At 37.7% G+C, this 20,599-nt stretch overlaps 1 protein-coding gene across 1 annotated transcript; it reads left to right on the forward strand.

The window, feature by feature from the left end:
• Positions 1 to 425: 425 nt before the first annotated feature.
• SKP1 (S-phase kinase associated protein 1) lies at positions 426 to 13,771 on the forward strand. The gene is made up of 6 exons (XM_020991193.2): positions 426 to 590; positions 4,342 to 4,438; positions 7,072 to 7,145; positions 10,565 to 10,708; positions 11,084 to 11,224; positions 12,990 to 13,771. Exons 2-6 carry the CDS (start codon positions 4,342 to 4,344, stop codon positions 13,023 to 13,025), a joined length of 492 nt encoding a protein of 163 aa, XP_020846852.1. The 5' UTR covers positions 426 to 590; the 3' UTR covers positions 13,026 to 13,771.
• Positions 13,772 to 20,599: the final 6,828 nt, after the last annotated feature.

Raw genomic sequence — 20,599 nt, forward strand, 5'->3', positions numbered from 1 at the left:
CTCTAATTTTTCTTTTTGTCCACCAATCTCCCAATAAATTAAATTCCTCAAAATAAAAGGTCCTGAAACTCTGTCCTTCATTGGTCTAGAACAATCCCTCAGAGCTGCTCGCCACCAACAAATACACTGTATGTGCTCCATAAACTTGCCCAACTCTAGAGCTTTCTGCTTAAGACAGCCTCTGCCTGAAGGACCCCTCTCCCAGGCTCTGGAGCTTCAGTAAACAGTCCTGCCTGAGCCTCTAAGCCGCCCCACTCTGAGGAAGGGTGGGAGTGAAAAAAGCTCCTCCGCGAGGGCGTTAGAGAGGAGGAGGCTAGAGTAGGTGCCTTCGTCTCTGTTGGTGTGTGTTCGTTCCCCTGTCAGGCGATGTCCTCGGGCATCCCTGTATGTTCTGTGTCGTCACCAAGCCGGGGTCCTTGGCAGCACTCCGTCCGCCCTTATAAAAGCCGCCACCACCGGCGCTGCTTCTGTAGTGGTCTTGGTGCTCTGCGTTACCTCGGGGTCTTCTTCCTCGTCGCCTGCCCCCGTAGCCCACCGGGTCCTCTCGGCTCTGCCAGCTTACCCGCCGGGGTCCCCGGGGATCCGGAACCGTAAGTGGCCTCGGCGCCCGGGAAGGCAGGGTGGAGGAGGAGCCGCGGGGCGGCGGCCGGGTTGCTGCTGTGTGGCGGCGGCCTAGGCCTCGCCCGCTTCCTTCGGGGCTCGGAAAGCCCCCCATCCCCTGCTGGTCCTCTCAGCGTTTCCGGCCCCCAGAGGAGGCGGGGGCCCTACTCCGTTTCGTCCCTTGTCCCAGGCCGCTCGAGCTCCGACGTTAGCTTCACACGCCACAGGCCCGCCCGCTTCCAGGCGCTTCCTCGGTTTGCCTGTGTACCTGCTGCCGGGGTCCCCAGAGGCCCTGTCGGGCTCCCTGTGGTCCGCCTCCCTCCCTCCCTGCCCGCTCCCTCGGGGGGCCTGGGCTAGTTCTCTTCTCTCAGCGTGCGACCCTCCCCCTCCCCCTCCCCCAGGGTGCGTCTGCACCTCCCTCCCTGTCCTGCTGAGTCCGTGCTGGTTCTCTCCTCTGTGATGGGGCACTAATATGCGTCCCTTCCTATAAGTGTCCACCTTTTTATTCTTTCTCCTCTCGTAGGGATCTTCAGCTGATTATTGTGCTCTCCTGTGGGTATTCGGAGCTGGGTAATCCAGCCCAGCCCATATAAAAGAAGGGGGAGTGTGGGGTAGGAGGAGGGGGAGCGCTTATTTCTATTCTGCTTAAGCTCTAGACTTCCTTATTCACCTGCTGTGGAGAAGGGCTTAGCTTTTTCTTCTCCTGAAAATGGTCACGTTAGTAGGGTAGGAGCACCCTGGATTTTAAAACCGTTCTGCGTTTTGTTTGTTTGCTTTTGCAGCAAAAACTAAGTAAACAACATGACTGAGCTATCTCGAGAAGTTGGCCACATAGGCAGTGAAAGCAGAGTTTGTCGTTTTCTTAGGCGGTTTGTAGCTTCTAGACTTCAGCTTTGGATCACCTGGTTACTTAGTGAGGGCAGTGAGGCAAACAATTGCAAGATGGGTGGGGGGGGTGGATTGTTGGCGTTACTTGTTCAAGGCAGCATAGGTTTTGCCAAGTTGAGGTGATGACCGTAGAGCTCCCTCAGAGTAGGGTAGGAACGAGATCTGCAGTGTACCTAAGCTGATTAAACATTAAAAAATTATGCTTTTATGATCTGTCGGAGGGTGAATTGTTATTGAAAGTGTGGTAGAGAAGCAGGTGGAAAATATTTCTTCTGTATTTGATTGGAATTGCAAGACTTTAATGAAAATATTGTAAAACAGACAAAAAAAAACACTGTCCGTGTTCCAGTAGCCAAAATTTTTTCTGCTTTTTAGTGACAATTTTCATTAAAGCTCATGAACAGAATTGTCCTAAATAGTTTTGCAGTTTTAATTGCATTTTGCAATTTAAATTGGAAGTGTTACAAATTTTAAGACTCTGGCATTTACTTCATCTTAGTAATAGAATGCATGCCCATTTAGTCAGGAAAGGAATAAATAAAACAAATAGTATTCATAGACTTAAGGAGCCTAAATTAGTGATCATTAACATTAGGTGGCAAGTTTTCAGAGGATTCACTTCTCTGGAAATAGGGGTTTTTTTTGGGGGGTGGTGCTGTGTGTGGAGATGTTCTTTCCAGGCCTAATTACTAAATTGCTTTGAATTCTAGATTAACATCCCTTCAGTGCTATTTAAGAAGATCTTAAAGATCTTAGAGTAACCAGATATGTTTGAAGTTTATGACCAAGCACATTTTGCTAAAGACTTTTTTAGGTCTTGGACAGATGAAGGAACTTACATAAACATTCATATAAAATGTCAAGCTTATTGTGGTCCATGACATCTTGAGCCAAAAAATTTTTAACTTTACTTGTATATGCAAGCTAATATTTTAAAGCCTCCAGAATTGTCTCCTTTTTGGGCAGGCAGTTATTCTAAAATAGCCTTATTTAAGCCAGTGGAGTCTCTAATTTTGAAGTTGTTGGTATTTGTAAATCTGCTGCAGTAGAACTCGGCTCAGTTCCACTGGGCAGGGCTGGTTTCAGTCAATTCAGTCAATCCCCTTTGTTTATGAGGATAAGCAAAGACAGCTTTGGTAAGTTGAATTGATGTCTTCAAACATCCACTTTTAAGTCCGGGAATGAAATCTTTTCAAAATGTGCATTTTTTTCTATACAAATATTATATGTGGCTATTTTGCTGTTACTCAAAAAAAATTATCACTGCATTAACATTTGGTGTAGAGGAACTGGGTCATCATTTCCAATCTTTCATTTTCAACTCCACCTTTCAATTTTAAAGCTTACTTTCTACCAAGTTTGAGTCAGCTATAACATTTTTTTCCAGTTGTAAAATATGCAATGCATTTAATGAAATCTACAAATATACATTTTAAATTTCACATTCACATTTTCATTTAATGTGAGGCTTCACAGATGCTTAATTTTTTTTTCTAATCTAAAGCTAGAATCTTTTTCAGAGAATGAATCCCAGAGTAAGTCTTGGATATGAACCTTATGTAAAAGTAGGCAGAACCAAAACACATATACACACTGAAAGATAACACTAAAATGCATTTAACTGAGATAAACTCAGTGACATCATGTGTGCAAGGAATTTGCAGCAAGTAAGCTAGTGTAGCTGGATTGTAGGTTCATGGAGGGAGGAGAGTAATTGGGAAGTAGGAAAGGGTCAGGTTATGAAGAGCTTTAGATGTTAAACTGAGGATTGAATTTGTTCATGGAAATTAATAGGGAGCTACTGAATTTAATTGGGGGTTGGTTTGGGGAATGAGGTAGTTGATACAGTTAGGCCTAAAATTAACTATTTCCCTCGGTGTATAAGGGAAGGTTGCAGTTGTTGGGAAGGTGAAGTATTTTGGGGAAATAAAAAGTAGAGTCCCAGTAATGCTTAATTCATCAGGTATGCACAAAATAATTTTAAATTATGTTTGAAGAACATGGGGTGTGTGTGTGTGTGTGTGTGTGTGTGTGTGTGTGTGTCAAAAAATAGAGTTCTTGACTCTTCAGAGTAAAATTTTATTTAAAAATAAGATTTTGCCTAAGGACCAAGTCTTCTAGGAAGTAATAATGACATAAGCATAAATTCTTTTTGTTTACATACTGACACTTGATTACTGGTTTTTTTTGGGGGGGGCCTTTGATAACAGACTTGTTTTGTGGAACTAATTAAAAGTTCCTTGGAATTAAGTTTGTTTTAAAATTTTTAATGGTCTCAAATGCCTGAGTTTCTCATGTGAAAAAATAGCACCTGCTTGCTAAAATTGCTGTATTATTAGGGCAGGTCTGGGGTGAAATTTAAGCTCTTAAAAGCTATCAACCTCATTTTTTACCCTTGGCTTTTTCATTCAGGTGTGTGTGGTACTGCATTGGGACATATGTTAAATGAACATATGCAGCTCATTATGTCTGTTCTAAACCTATTTTCCCTGGCAAGACTTATGGGAAACTACAAGTTTGTCTGAAAGTTTTTTCAACAGATGTGGTTAGGTTGCATTGATAATCTGGCAGTAGTAAGTAATCAACAGAAGATAAAGGAAAAGTGTTTCGATAAGAGCATTTTCACAGATGTTTAGTTGTTCACTAGGAAAAGCTGTCTTTGGGTTGATTTGCAACCTATTTAGAAATGGTTTCTAAATGTGTTTTTTGTTGGAACTAGCTTAGGAGCCTAACACTTGTTAAAATGGATTTTGGGCACATATTCTGTTTTAAGTAATTATTTTAAATTAGGGGTGATGTTAATCCCATGTTCTGTAACCTGTCTCACCATGATGAATAATTTATGTGTTTTAGATGCCTTCAATTAAGTTGCAGAGCTCTGATGGAGAGATATTTGAAGTTGATGTTGAAATTGCAAAACAGTCTGTAACTATCAAGACCATGTTGGAAGGTAAGACTTACGTTTTATTTTCCCATCCAGAAGTTGGGTGGAGAAGACTTTCTTGTCAGCAGAGTGGAAAGTGGTAGTCAGAACATCGAATTGACTGTCAGGGATCTGTGTTCAAATCCTTTCTGTGACACTGACTTTGTTACCATGGACAAGTTACTCCTCACTGAGTTGGTTTCCTTGTTTGTGAAATGGAAAATCATACTTTTTAAAATCATCATTATTTCTCTCTATAAAATGGTAATCAGAAAAACGTTGTACTATATAATGTCAGCTTATAAGAAGGTTCTATGAAATATGAAAGACATGGTTGTTTTAAGGATAGTTTGATAAGAAATGATTTAGAAACACCAGTTATAATTAAAAACATTTTAAAGCACCTGCTAGGTACTGGAGTAAGCAGGGGAGAAGACAAGAGTGAACCTGTCCCTGCCCTTTAGGAGTTTACAACCTATGATGCAGAAATCATATGCAGAGTATATATAGAATACATTGACAGAGTTAGGGGGAGGAGAAATGAAGGGGGGAAGCCTGTAGCAGCTGGACTAGCAGATAAAGTAAGTCAAGACTTGGTGCTTTGAGCTTTAAAGGAAAATCAGGGATGTTAAGAATCACAATTGAGCAGTAGGGTAGTGTAGGTTAAATGTTAATATAATACATGAAAATTATGTATTAAAATACAAAAAATACATAATACAAATATATAAAAATTAAATGTAATATCTAATTTTTTAGAAGTATGTTTTTGTGTTAAACTTAATTAAGTTCTGAATTCTTGGAAGGACAGATCTAAAATAATACCCAGTATAAATTAAATTCTCCTGTTTGACATATAGTCACTTATCAGTATTATATTTTGAATTGATGAAGAATTTGGGAAGAAAAATATCTTTAAACTTAAAGAAATAAAGGTACTAATCAGTTCTCTGGTGAGAAGTGAGCTCACTTTTTTTTATTAGTCCCTTAACATTCTTTCTTTCCCCTCTTGGTGCTTCCCCCACCCCCAGTTGAATCTGGCAACTCTGTATGGCTTTACCATTTATTTATGGATTATCCTGCTTTGTTATAGTAGTTATACAATACTTCTAATTTTTTTTTCTTAGTAAGCTCTTGTGAAACCTCGTTTTCCCTATTATGATATGTTTTTGTTCTACTGTCCCTTGGACACTTTTAACATGTACAAAAATAATAAATGACTAAGCCAAATTTTGAATATTGTAATTAATGAAGAGTGTAATTTTTTTGCCCTAATGTGAAAGTCAGCAAATGGGTAGTTAAGAAAGGTGAGTATGGTTGGACTTTAGGAGATATAAACAGAAATACTTTAAGACTTGTTTGTTGCCTAAATGGTTCCTTTGGTAGAGAATGAAGCGTGCTTGATTTCATCTTAGTCATTGTCTGGAGCACTTTTAATAAAGTCTGTTGTATGCTACTCTGCAGTAGCTTTTGCCAGTGTAAAAGGATATGTCTTTTTAAGGCTTGTTTTTCCTTGGCATCCTATTACTGAAGTGAATGAACCAATTTAGTTAGGACTTAGCAACAATCAGGTTGTTCTGTTCTCTTTTAACAACAGAATTTTTCAAGGATTAGAGATGACTTGTTTTACGTTAATGACTTTGGTGGAATTCAGATGTTTGAGGATTGCCATTCTGTGAAACTAAAGATTTATTATTTCTTTCCTTGGTCAAACTTTTACACTTATCACACCGATTATGGGTTTTATATAACTTAGAAAATGGAATCACTTAGAACAATCAGAAAGTCTTGGCACGTGTATTTGGAGTGATCAAATTCATGTCTAGGGTGTGATAACGAAGAGTATTCAGATGATTTTAAAAGTTCTTGAAATTAAATAGCTTAAAAGAACTATTGTCACTTGATGAGCTTTTTTTTTTACTGTCTATGATTTAAAAGCGCTAATTTTGGATAGTGTAAATCCTTGAGTTTCAGTGCTAGAACAGCTAACTCTGAAACGATATAAGTCCTTGAATTTATAAATGCTAGAGGAAATGGTGTCTTTCATAATCATGAAATTAACTTTACTGTAAAAAAAAGTGGTTTTGTAACTTTAAAAACAAAAAACCCCAAAAGTTTATTTTAAAACAAGTGGCTCTTTGTTTGATCACCAAGTATTCTGTATATTTACTAATCTAAATCAATAAAGACAAAAGTTTGAGGAGTTCACTGCATACCTCATCTTTTTAGCTCTGGTAGCATAGATAGCACCTTGGTATAAACATAAAAGGAATGAAACTCTTTGAAATTCAGACTTATTTGAAAATTCTGGCATAAAACTTTATTTGAGTCTAATTTTGGTGCCATAGCTTCTGGGAATTAGGAATATATGGAACTATAACTTAATCACAAAGTTTTTGTGGTCATATGAGAAAGAACTAGTTGGCTTACTGTAAGAATTTCTTGTAGGCCATCTTAATATCATCAGATAAGAATTGTCCTTAAGACTTGATGGATGGGTTCGTGGAAAAGTGCCCCTGAATCAGAAACTTTTAATTTCTGTTTTCTCGAGTTAAAAAGCACATTTTAATCTTCAGTGTTTTGGACAACATTACAGTTGCTGCTTATAAATCTCAAAGAGGAGCTTAAGTTTTGAAAATACTGTAACTTTATTTTTGTAGATCTGGGAATGGATGATGAAGGGGATGATGATCCAGTTCCTCTACCAAATGTTAATGCAGCAATATTAAAAAAGGTAAGGCCTATTAATTATTCAGGTAACCACTAGTAGTGGTTTTTCATTTACAAAGGTTAGCTAAAGGTTCGGTTTCTAGTTGAATTGTTTTTCTGGTGTCTTTAACAGATCCATGAAGACAGTATGATAGGGATTTGGAGACAGATTTATTCAAATCCCAACTATTGTCCCCTAATATTTGTGTCACTTTGGGCACATTATTTTATCTCTTGACTACTTTACTTTTTTCATTTGATAAAAACAAGTTTGGATTAATACCTTCTGAGCCTCTGAGGTCTGTTAACCTTCTTGAAATTGTTTTCTATTTTGTTGCATTTTCTTTCCAAGTGTATCTGTTTCCTACACACAAAGTATGTATACTATAAGCTTTTCGAGGGCAGGGATGGTTTTTTTAAAAAAAAAATCCAGCTGTAAATCCAGGATTTTGATATCTTTAGGAATAGTCAATCTGTTAAGCCAGATTACAGCCCTTTCCCCTTATTTCCGTGAATTCTCATTCCATGTAGTCCTTGTCAGGTTTTGAACTGCATAGAGGATCTGTCTGTCCAGTGCGCTTAGAGGCCTTCTATTCTTTTAATACCTTGACATGGTTCGTTTCTATTTGGTCAGTAATGTGTTAAATGTTTCAAAGTATGAGTGAATTTGCCATGGCACAGGGCATCGTGTGTATATGTTTATGTATGTTGTGTGTGTGTGATATGTATAAAATCAAATGTAAAATCTCAAACTAGCTAGATTCTTGAGGATAAAATTTTATATTAAAAGGATGATTTTGCAAGGATAAGTCTTCCCAAAGGCTCTTGGGAAGTAATGGCTTACCAAGCTTGGATACATGTATGCTGAAGTGCTGACACCCAATGACTGGCATTGGGTCTTTGGTAACAGATTTGTGGGGTTCTGGTTGTTGGATAAAGAACTTAAATTGGGAGTATAATAATTAACTCTGAGGTTTTTTAGCATACTGTATGCTAGCTACCACCATAATTAATAATAAAGCATCATATTAAGTGCTTACTATGTGTCAGTACTGTGGGTAGGTACAGAGAATATAATGAATGAAACAATCCCTAGCCAAAGAGCTTCTATTTTAATGGAAGTGGTGTATGTGTGTATACACAAAATGAATATAAAGGTAAAATACATAGTTTGGGATGGAGTAAGTGTTTTGGCTTTGGTATGAGTAAGCCAGCTCCAGTGAGCAATTGAGATCAGGAAAGGTTTTATGTAGATGATGGTGCTTGAGCTATGTCTTGAAGAGAGCAATTTTCTGACATAGAGGTAAAGAGAGGGGAGTACATTACAGGTATGGCCAGTGCAAAGGCACAGAATGGGAGATAGAATAACACGTGTGAGAAACAGAAAGGCCAGTTTGGCTGGATCACAGTGTAGGAAGGCAAAGTGGTAGGCACTGTATTAAGTGCTTTACAGATATTTCTTTTGATCCTCACAACTACTCTGGGAGGGATGGTACTGTTACTATTACCATTTTATGGCTGAGAAAACTTGAGGGAAGACCTAAAGGTTAAATGACTTGCCCCAGGGCCACACAGATAGAAGTGTCTGAGTTCAGATTTGGACTCTGGTCTTTCTGATTTCCCAGGCACAGTGCTCTATAACCACTGTGCTCCCTAGGGAAATAATATGTGTGTTCAGTGAGGATGGAAGTATGGCTAGGGCCAGGTTGTGAAGGATTTTTAAAAGCTAAACAGTTTTATATTTGATTCTAGAGTCTATAGGGAAACTTTGTGCAGGGAATTTACACAATTGGATCTGTTAGGAAAATCTCTTTGGCAGCACTAGTATGGAGGGGTAGATTGGAGTAGGAAGATATCCCAAGAGACCAAGTAAGAGACTGTGTCGCTATAATCTAGGCAAGAAGTGATAAGAACCTGAACTAAGGTGATAGGGCTTGTAGGCCTTTTCTCTAAGGAGTTGGGTAAGGTAATGGTAGAAATGGCTGTCAGGATTTGGAAACTGATTTGGATATATGGGGTGAAGGGAGAGTGAGGAGTTGAGAATAATGCTGAGGAAAAAAATCTTGGGAGACTTGGTGTTTTCAGGAAAAAAAGGGGAGTGTGTTTTAGGGGCAAGGGAGAAGATGAATTGTTTTAGAGATGTTGAGTTTGAAACATACATATGTGCTAAGATATCCCTTAGCTACTTAGTGATTCTGCACAGAAGCTCAGTCAGTAGATTGGGGTCTATGGGTCTTACTAACTGATGAAGTCATGGAGAGAGAGAAAAGGGCCCAGAATAGAATCTTGGCAAACATTCAGAGTTAGGGTTTTGGGATATGGATAATGAAGCCAGCAAAGAGGATTGAGCGGAGAATTAGACTCCTCAGTAGGAGAACCAGGAGAGAGCAATGGTGTCATGAAAACCCAGAGAGGGAGAAAAAGGTGACCAGAGTCAAATGTAAGATGGATTGAAAAAGGATGGAGACTGAGAAAAGATTATTAAAGACACAATAATTAGCACCGGCTTTGGAGTCAGGAGGACCTGAGTTCAAATCCGGCCTCAAGACACATAACACTTATTAGCTGTGTGATTCTGGGCAAGTCACTTAACCCCAACTGCCTCACCAAAAAAAAAAAATCGAAATCATCGCTTTCAGTTGAGTGATGGAGGTTAGAAGTCAGATTGGAAAGGGTCTTGAGAAGTGAGAGGAAAGGAAGCATAGACAACTTTTTCTGGAGTTTAGCTGAGAAAAGGGAGGAAAACTTCATAGCTTGATGGCATAGGGAGGGCAGTTATCTAGTTTTGATGTGGAAGCAAAAAGGGGTTGAACAATATTGAGGGCCATATTCAAACCGTGACCAAAAAACTTGGTCAGAGCTTTAGGACAGCCAACATACTGTTCTGTCAGACCCATATTTTTTAGCCTTTTCAGTTTGTAGAACTTGCCAGATTGTGCAGACTGCTGGTAAGTAGCCTTAATGAGCCCCATATCACACTGAAGCATTGGAAAATGAGGCCTTCTGGGGAGGGGTTTTCCCTCAAGTTCTTTTAAAACAAAAAACTTTCCTGCTTAAGTTTGCATCAACAAATACCATTTTTCAAGTTCATAAGCATTGTGGCAATTATACTTTGTAGGATTTGAGGTTTTTATTAAATGACTCAAGATTTTTATTGAACTGGCATTTAGATTACAGTAAACATTTTGTTAGGTGGCTTGGGCTTTAAATTTGCAGATAGAAAATAATATGTCAATGATCTGAAAGTATTGTAGCCTATTCCATTTTCATTGGCATCATTGCTACTTTAATTCATCAATTAAACCAAGTTTGGTTTCATTTCAGTTTTGGAAAAATCATGTGTTCAGACATTACTATTAAAATGAACTCTAAATTTGATAATTGTCAATTATTTGCTTGAGCCCATTGGTCTTTCGTCAAACTTTTGGGTTTTTTTGCATTTAGGTAATTCAGTGGTGCACCCACCACAAGGATGATCCTCCTCCTCCTGAGGATGATGAGAACAAAGAGAAGCGAACAGATGATATTCCTGTTTGGGACCAAGAATTCCTGAAAGTTGACCAAGGAACTCTTTTTGAACTTATTCTGGTATGTGGGTATGTGTGGGGGTTTGTATTACAGAAAATCATCACAAGTCAGGAATCTACTAGGTTAAATACACTCATTTATTAAACATTTTTGGTTTTGGTTTTCTTTGGTCAACACAATAACACTGGATCTTTAATTTCAGGTAAATAAGTAGTTTGTTTAAAGTAATATACATGACTTTAAGTGGATTTAAAAAAAAATCTTAATTTAACTCCCTAATTTACTCTGTAGTAAAATGTTTCTTTTAAAATGTCTGAAGTTAGCCCTGAGTGGCTGTTGACATTTCATCAAATCCTTAAATTCCAGAAGACAATGTTTAAAATGGTTGTTTGATTATGAGGATTATATTTAAGGGGAAAAAAATCTCATTTACAGGCAGCAAACTACTTAGACATTAAAGGTTTGCTTGATGTCACATGCAAGACTGTTGCAAATATGATCAAGGGAAAAACTCCAGAAGAGATTCGCAAAACTTTCAATATCAAGAATGACTTTACTGAAGAGGAAGAAGCCCAGGTATTCTATAAAATTTTTTAAATAAAATAATCTGGTGTTTTTTAAGTAGTCTTAAGATGATGCACACATTATGTGTAACTGTCTATTTCACCTTATATATGTGTGTGACATGTTTCCTACTTCACTTTATGAAAGACTTTCTGGAAAGTTATAAATTTGTGTATATTAATACACAAATACACAGAGTCGTCATTTATGGTAAGGCACTTAATCAGGATCATACACTTAAAGCTGGAAGAACCTTAGAAGAGGGTCACATATACAGCAACCTCCGTCTTACCCTTGAGAAACTGAGGTACAGAGAAACTTGCTCTAGGTCATACTTACAATATGAGAAGAAGTACAGAAGAGAGGTAGGGTTTGAACCTAAGTCATTGGATTCCCCCTTTTCACTGTAAAATAAACAAACAAACAAATAAATAAATAAATAGATTGCTGTATTATATCGTTCAGTTTAATAATTTATTAAGTACCTATTTTAAAGTACATTTGTGAATGCAGGGGGAAATATAAAGCACTTTGTAAACCTTGAAGCAGTATTATATTGAAATGTAATCTGCTTCTTGTTAGATTTGAGAGAATTGGTCATTGGCTTTTAATGTTAGCTTTTTTTCTCCTTCAACTTCCATGATGAAATTATTTAAAAATTCCTTCTGTGTGAAGCATCTTGAGATTCTTAAACAGTGTGTCATGGATTCTTTTGGTAGTCTGAAGCCTGTGAACCCCTCCTCAAAAGAATTATTTTAAAATGAATAAAATATGTAGGGTTGCAAAGGAAACCAATTATATTGCCATAGTTATAAAAATATTATAAAAAGAAGTTCACATGATAAAGAGTGAAATATGTATAGCCTGGAGTACAATTTATACCAACATGATAACTGAGCAATTTTGAAAGACTTAATGAACTTTTGAAAAAGTAAAGAAAGCAAAAAAAAAATTCAGACTCTAAATTAAGAACCTCTAATCTAGATGATGATAAATTAATCTTTCTTAAATACGACTTATGTAATAATTTCTCTTGGGGGAAAAAATAGACTAGACTAACCCTTCTGGATTGGGTTAATATGGCATGCTTAGTTAGCCTGATTTATAAATTTATAAACTTGTCAAGATTTGTGAATAGAATTTTTCCTGGCCATATTTAGTATATGCACATTGGTCTCTTCAGGCAGGATTTACAGATATTTGGTACTTCACAATTGCTAGATTACTTTGTTTAGAATAATGTATATACAGAAGGTTGTAGAATGGATTTTACTGATACTGTGGCCGATTAAGGGCATGTAACAAAAAGCATAAACAATTTGAATATTCCATCCATTCCAAGTTAATTGAAAAGCTTTTTAAATGAAAAAATTAAATAGCAAAACTTGTCTAAAATGTCATCTCTTAAATGGCTATCATTGCTTCTTAGATAAACTAAATCTTTAGGCTTAAGACCTGTTATTATTTGACTCCTGCTTAGCTTCCAGTCTAATTTATTTTTTACTCTGCTGAAGCAGGAGAGAAAAGACTCTTGAGCCAGAAACCAAGGTTGTTAAGATTCTGGCCCTGTCAACCTAAAACCCTCACTGCCACCTCCCCAGATTTCCAATCTGTAAAGTATTTCTTTTCCTGTATGTAAATAAAAAGGAATAATTTCAAGCTTCTAAGAAAAGTTGCTGAATAAACTCAGGTTACTTGTGTGGTGATTTATGTAGCTAATAAAACTCTTAAACTCTTGTTTTTATAAATGAAAAAAAATTTTTTTTTAAAATTTTAGGTACGCAAAGAGAACCAGTGGTGTGAAGAAAAGTGAAGTTTTGTGCCTGTTAACACTGTAACACTGTAAGGATCGTTCCAAATAACTAGTTGCACTGCTCTGTTTATAATTGTTAATATTAGACAAATGCAGCAGCAAATCCGTTGTATTAGCAGGATATCGATCGTTCCCATTGCATGTGTAGTGTTTTTTGAGTCCAGAGTCTAATCCTATGGCTGTTTTAACCAGTATAATCAAAAGTCTTTTTACTTTTGTCTGAATAAAACTGAAACTGTGTGGGTTCTGTATGGAAAGTGGCACTTTTACTTTCCTTTTCTTATTTTGTAAAGCAGTTTGTCCAGTTACTGTCCAGCTTTGAACTTTAGTTTTCTTGCTATCTGACTTGCCCTTTAAGGAACGTTGGCATTGTAAATAAAACCACTTGCAAAAGTTTTCCACAATAGAATTAACAAAGTGTTATCTTTATTCCTGAGCTTGAAACAGGCAAAAGGCTAATTGAGGTAAATGTTTTGAATGATTTTTCTTCCTGGATGTTTTTTTCCAATTCCTCAGAGTGAAAAAGTAGAGAACTACTGGTGTAGATTTTTAGACTCACCCTGCAATATATAGCAAGCAGGCCTCCTGAAATTGGATGTGTCTGTTTTGAATGCTGTCAAGCTTGAGTGTTTTTTGCTCGCTGGAGGCCCAGTTACTAACCAGCAAGCAGCTTGTGGTTATTTGGCAGAAATGTGAACTAGATAAAGTTGTTAAGCTTTTCATAATTAAACAAGACACTTAATCCAGATGGTGTGGTGATCCTTTTATAATCAGTATTCCCATTTTGGGGGAAAAATTTATCTCACTACTTATTTGTGAAATGAGTTTAACTCAGTGTTTTAAAAAAGTTACCCATTGCAAATGTTAAAAAAACAACTAAAAGTTGATTTCAGTTATTAAGTACCTTAGTGATGGGGGATTTTAAAGTAGTGGTTCTCTCATGTGTTAAAGGTTGTGGGCTAATGGGTTCTGCAAGAAATATACCTCATCTGGGAGAGATGAGAGTTACAGAAGGCCACCATCACCTTTACGACTTTCCTAGTTATAAGCCTGTTTTTACCTTCTCACATTTTAGTGGGTAAGTATCTAGAGGTCTTTTTCATATCAGCTTTCTCACTGACCGCCAGAGTAGGGGGACTACTTTCCCCCTGTCTAATAGCTAGCAAATTGCTGCCTTTTTTTTTTTCAGTATCCAGAGCTATTCTCCTCAAAGGTCATTTTCCTTTATCTCCTCACATTTGTCCCTATCTATTTCAACTTCTCCCTTCCCTGATATTCTTTGGAATCCTCCCTTTGGCCCCCTCTATTGTTAACAGTTTCTTCAGCCGTGATCTTTTCTCATGTTTCTCTCATTTCCATATTAATTGATACCAGGCTTTTTCTCAAAGATAACACATGCTTTGCCTCTCTTTTTCTAAGCTTTGAATGTACCTCTCAAAGCAACATATATGCCAAGAAGAGACAACATATGTTTCAATCCTCTTCTTGCTGTAATCAGTCACTCAACAACCTCTCTTCTCCTTTGATATAACTCTAATCAGGTTATATGAACCCATTCAGATTTTTGTTGCTCATAGTTTACTGATGTGATAAGTTATTTTTCTTCACTTTTTGATGGATTCAGCCACTGGTGACTTAGTCGTCTTCATCCCAACCCTTGCACTTTTCCTTGGTGACATCAATATTCTTATTGATTTCTGTTGGAAGGACTTTTAGTAAGCCATTCTGACCAAGCTCTACTCAACCTTGCAATGCGTAGTCCTAGTTCAACATTCAAATGCCTAGGTCTTTTTTATGTGTACTCTTATCAACCTCATGACTCCTTTGAAAAAAATTCTTCACAAGTGAAGGACTTAATATTTATACTAGATTTTGACTCCTCTTTTAATCCTATTTGGAGTTCTGTTTTTTTTTTTAATCCTGGGTTGAGTATTCATAATGTTAGTTATTCTTCCTCAGCTTTTTGTCTTTTCCAGGTTTCATGATCATGCCATTTTTAATTTTTTTCCCATCATTGATAAGAATGTTAGGGCCAAGCATAGACTGATCCTTGAGCCGTTCCCCCAGAGACCTCCCTCCAAACTTAGCATTGACCCTTAATGTTATTAATGACTTTTTGAGTTGAATATTCAGCCCTTTCTAATAACTGTCTTCTCAGGTCTCTCCATCTTGTTTCTCAAAATCATGAGAGATTTCAAATACACTGTTGTAATTCAGATTTGCTGTGTCTGATAAGTAAGACATACCTTTCCAGTTTCCTTAATCATATCACAGCCACGTTATTGCCTATCTCCCAGCCTTTGCACTGGCCTTGTGAGCTCTCCCTCCTCACCTTTACTTGGTTTCCTTCAAAACTTAACAACTTAGTGTCAAGGGCTCTGTGAGAAATGTATTGATGCTCCTTATCTGGGAGATGGGAGCTACAAAGGTCGCCACCTTCTTCCCTAGCTACTACTGCAAGCTTCTGTTTTTGTCCTGTGTATGTTTACATGTATGTGTTCTCTTTCCTATTAGAATGTGAGCTCTTTGGTGGGGATTGTTTGTAATATAGCTCTCAGAATTTAGCAGAGTACCGGGTATATATAGGAGCTTAATAAATGCCTGTTGATGGAATTTTGAAAAAAGAAAAGATTTCAGTTTTCATGATATCTTTTTGATGCAACCGTGCCAGCAGTTTGTGGTCATTATTTCCTTTTCCATATGGTCACTGATACTTCCTTTAATATGTATTAGAAAATTTCCAGGAATTGGAGTCAGTGAGCTTGTTAACATATAGTTTGTAAATGAGAGATTTGCCCTCCTTCAGTCCTGTGGGCATATATCTTGTAGTCTAGAACATTACTGAATGGTTTAATAATATGTTTTTCTGGGCCAGGTGATTTGAACTCATGAAGAGTGGTTAGGTGTTTCTCTCTTGACATACTTTCAGCTTTCTGCTAATTGGTTTTTCTACTACAAATATCATTCTTGCCAAAGGAAATAAAAGCAAAATAAGTTTAATTCTGCCTTTGGATTAGTATATCATCTTCCCTGAGTTAGTGACCTTATTCTATGTGCTTGTGTGTGTGTATATGTATATGTGTATATGTATATGTGTGTGTGTGTGTGTGTGTGTGTGTGTGTGTGTGTGTGTGTATGTGTATAACTAAAATTGCTGATCATTCTAACACCCTGGACCAAGAGCTCTGTGTATGTTCACTTTTCTTTTCCTCTGTGCATTAACCAAAGGTACTATCTTTGACTTTCTCTTCTTTAAAATCAAATCCATTCTAAACCCTGCCTTTATGCAGATGATTCAGATCTGAAACTCCATCTGTGACCTCTTCTGCTCCAAAAACATTTCCGTGACTGCTGACCATTTGTGCCTTGTTGCTTTTGTAGCCTGATAACCTTAAACAATATATTCAAAACTCATGGATTCCTTCTTTTCCTCCTTGTTCCCATCCTTCCTGAAGACCGGTTTTTCTATTGACTTCCCTTTTCCATTATCTAAGCTGAAATCTCTGAATTTGTCTAATTCTCTCATTCACTTCATTCCCATTACTACTAGCTCTGGCTCGGCATTTATAATTTCTGCCTACATTATCCCAATTTCATTTTGCCTCTCAAGAGGTGGAAATTAAGGAAGGCTCTTAGGCCCTGGTAGCTCTGGTAGAAAGTCTGACCAGCAAGACTAGATTGAATAGGGATGTCAGTTACCACAGGAAGCAGGGGAAAGAAGTTCATTTTGGATCAGCTGGAGGGTAAGTGAAGTGTAGGTGAAAGGAAGGAGCTCAGGTAACTATTGTTCTTGTCTAGGTTTTATAGACAAGAGAAGTATATATGAGAATTCCGGAAAGTACACATCAGTGGAAAAAGAAGAGTCAGTGATTACTAAGATTTTCAAGTTAGTGTGATTAAGGTAATCCTGAGGTGAGTGAGAAAGAGAGGGAGAAGATAGAAAACTAAGGAGCGTTTTACTTTACATCTTCCCTGTATGGATACTTAAAACAGTTAAAGGCTTCAGTTTACATAGTTTATACTAGCTTAAGCAGTTGCTTTCAAATTACTCTTGAAGCCTTTATTATGTTATCGATTTCCATCCTACATCTACTTCCCTTTCATTAATATTTCATAGCTATGTTTATTTTAATGTTATTAAAATTCAGCAACTTTCCAACCCCCCCCCCCAAATACAGCAGCTTTCTAGCATCATCTATTTGTAGGCTCAAGGCACTGAGAAAACAAAGATGAAACGATGACATTTAATTTCATTTAAAATCACTTTCATAGTCTACATTTCAGTCAAGCTGAACTACTAGTTTATTTCCCATATTGACCTTCCATCTCCCATCTCTGTGCATAAGAAGTCCATGCCTTGAATGCTCATTTATGCCTTTCATAATATCTTTATCTTCAAACCTTAATGTCATTTTTTCTGATCGCTGTGGTTAGTGTTGTTCTCCTTCCTCAAATTACCTTGTATTCAGTTTGTTGCATGAAGTAAGTGGAGGGCAGATTTTTTAAAAAATGTCTTTTAATTCTCACAGCTTAGTGTAGTGCCTTGCATATCATAGTACTTCAATAATGTCTTTTGAGCTGAGTCATTGAATACTACAGGGCAGACTGCGGTAAATTACAAGAGAGGTACAGAGAAAAGTAAGTATGGTTGGGTCTTGGTGCCCTTAGGGAAGGGTTCATAAAAGAGCATCTGTGCAGAGCTTTAAAAGGCTGCTTGGATCTTGTGTATCAGAAATAAGGCACAAAAGTAGGAAATGAACCCCGGGAGGGTTTGGGGAGAGAGGGGGTGTTCCACATGGTAACAGGAGGATTGTTGTTTGGGAGGGATGTCATTGTCTATCATGGTTCCTCCAAATTGAAGTTTCCCTTATATTTCATCTGTGGATTTATAGATATATTGTTTGAAACTGTATATATTTTCAGTATGTCCTCACTTTTTTAAGGGTCATGGATTCCATAAATTACTCTGCCTACTACATTTTTCCAAGCTTTGGGGACCTTACATTTCCTAGTACCTAAAATTTGTTGAAGAACTCTGTTCCCATTCTTTTTCTTTTCTGATTTTTGTAGACTTCTATGATCGTTACCTGGAAAGGCCAAAAATCAATGCATTTTTGTAGTCTGTCTTCCCAGGGATTGTTCCTCTGTCTCTTGGGTTATTTTAACTTTCCTGCTTTGGACTTTTCCTACTTATTTCCCATTTTCCTGGAGGTTTCAGATTAGATCATATATAAGCTCTTGGGCATGGATAGCCCTACCCCAGATTTTTACAAAGGTAGTGTAATGATGTCTGTTTTGTTTCCATTCCCTTTCCTGCAGATTTCTGTTGGTTTTTCTGGCTGGCTACAGCTCATTGGGAAGTGATTTAAGATCACATGTACCTTTCTTGAACTAAGAAGTGGGATCCTTATTATAATTTTGAATCCTGGGGGTTTGCTTCTACTAATGCTGAGAGCATGCTTTAAATTTATAGCTGTATAGAATTTAGAGCTAGATGGCATTTTACATAGTATTTAGTCTAGTTTCCATCATTTTACAGAGCAGAAAATTGAGGCCAAGGGGGAGGTAATGTTGCTTAATTTGGTCACAAAGGTAACTAAGTAGAGCTGGGCTTCAAACTCATGTCTTCTGACCTCACGTTTAGTGATTGTAGTACACTGCCTCCATTGCCAACACTTAAAAATAATTTTAAATTTAGGTTGAATTAAAATTTTAGTGTTTTGCTGTATTATGATGCCACAGATTATATTTTCTAGGAAGTTTGAGTTTCTTGGGAAAACACCTAGAGTTGTTTTGTTAGTTCAGATGAGACATACTGCATGTTTTTTATACTATTATGCTACTGAAGGAGCTGGGATAAGAATTCAAGTACTCCGACTCTTAATTCATAGTGCTATGTACCATTTTATTATATATAGTTAGATTTGCCCTGGTATGATGTTATATCTTCAGGTCTATGAAATATGCCAAAGATACTGTTCTGCTGTGTTTAAACTGCCTGCCTGATTTATGTCCAGAAGGTTGAAGTTCTGGTCCCAGTCTCATTACCATTTGTGTGGGTAGAATGGGCTTTGATGTCTCTGAGTAGCTCCTGCCCTCATCCAAAAAGATGTCAGTTAACTGAGAAGCACTGTGGTCCTCAGGGAAGAAAGGTCTTGGGTAAGTGAGAATTGTGGTGATTTCATAAGACGATCTACTTGTAAAGTTTCCAGTTCCAGTCTTTGGGTAAGTTGATAGCTGTCACCTGTTAAACAAAAGGAATTGACTTTCTGAAACCTAAGCACACAAAGTTTTCCTTCATTCAGATGCAAACAAGTTAAAGATACGTTTTGGCCTTTTACTGTGTAGTGCATATTAAATCCCCTTGCTGTGACACATTTTCCCTTCAGGTGTGCATTAGAAATAATCCTTTTGTTTTACCCTGTTGTTTTAGAATTTGCTTCTTTCATTCTTTTCTTCAGGGGGCTCTTGTAAGATCGTCCCAACTAGATCCCCTCAACTTCTTTTTAGTCCAGTCATAGCTGAAGAGCCTCTCCAGGGGACCTATATCCAATTCTAGACTCCACTGCTAAAAAGAAAAGGAGGTAAAGGTTTAGGAGAGCCACAGTAATTGGCAGAGGGTTACAACATGGGGCTTAGTGTCACAAGATGATGAAATAAGGATTCTGTGAGGCTCAGGGTAATGATGGAGTAATTTGGCTTTTAGATGGAGATCCATCTTCTCTTTAGGAGGGAAACAGGGATCAGAAGACCGAAGTTAGACTCAAAGGAATTAATTTGAATTCCTCAAACCCCCGGTTTTTCTCTTCAGATGACTTTGCTTTCAACCTAATGTCCATCAGTTGTCAACTCTCAGCTTCCTTACTGTCTGTATCCAAATCTCTCCATCATTACTTCTGTAGTAATGCACCTCCCTCTCTCCCGAGTCAATCAACAAACATTTGTTAAGTGTTTACTTATATGCCTGGGTTCTAGGTTATCAAGCATGCTCCTAAGCACTGGGGATACAAAATATGGTTTAAAAACATCATTCTTGCCCTCAAGGAGGAGAGAGCATATAAAAGATTTGTAGTCTAAATAGAAAGTACTTTCAGAGGGAAAGCACTAGAGTGGGGAGAGAAAAGGGGAGATGGCAAAGGTCTCCTACAGAATGTGTGGTTTGAGTCTGAGTCTTGAAGGAGGTGAGGAACAAGAGCATTCCAGGTGTGGGGACAGCTACTGGAAATGAGTTGGGATGTGGAATGTTGTGTCCGAGGAACAATGGGACAGTGTGGCTAAATCGTAGAGTAAATGGAAGAAGGTAAAGTGTAAGAAATTTACTAATAAGATTGGGAACATTTAGTATTTTATCTTGGGGGAGTAATATGGAACCACTGGGAGTTTAAGGGAGTGACATGGTCAGACCTGTACCTTTAAGATGATTACTTTGGCAGCCCAGTGGAGGAGGAATTGAGAGTGGGTAAGGACTTGAGGGCAGGGAGACCAACCAAAAGAAGAATATTGGCTGTTGTCTATACATGAGATGATGAGGGCCTGGACTAGGTGAGTAGCTGTGTGAGTGGAGAGAAGAGGAT

The sequence above is a fragment of the Phascolarctos cinereus genome, unplaced genomic scaffold (genome assembly GCF_003287225.1).
Source record: "Phascolarctos cinereus isolate Bilbo 61053 unplaced genomic scaffold, phaCin_HiC Scaffold_2;HRSCAF=192, whole genome shotgun sequence".
Classification (NCBI taxonomy): Eukaryota; Metazoa; Chordata; class Mammalia; order Diprotodontia; family Phascolarctidae; genus Phascolarctos; species Phascolarctos cinereus.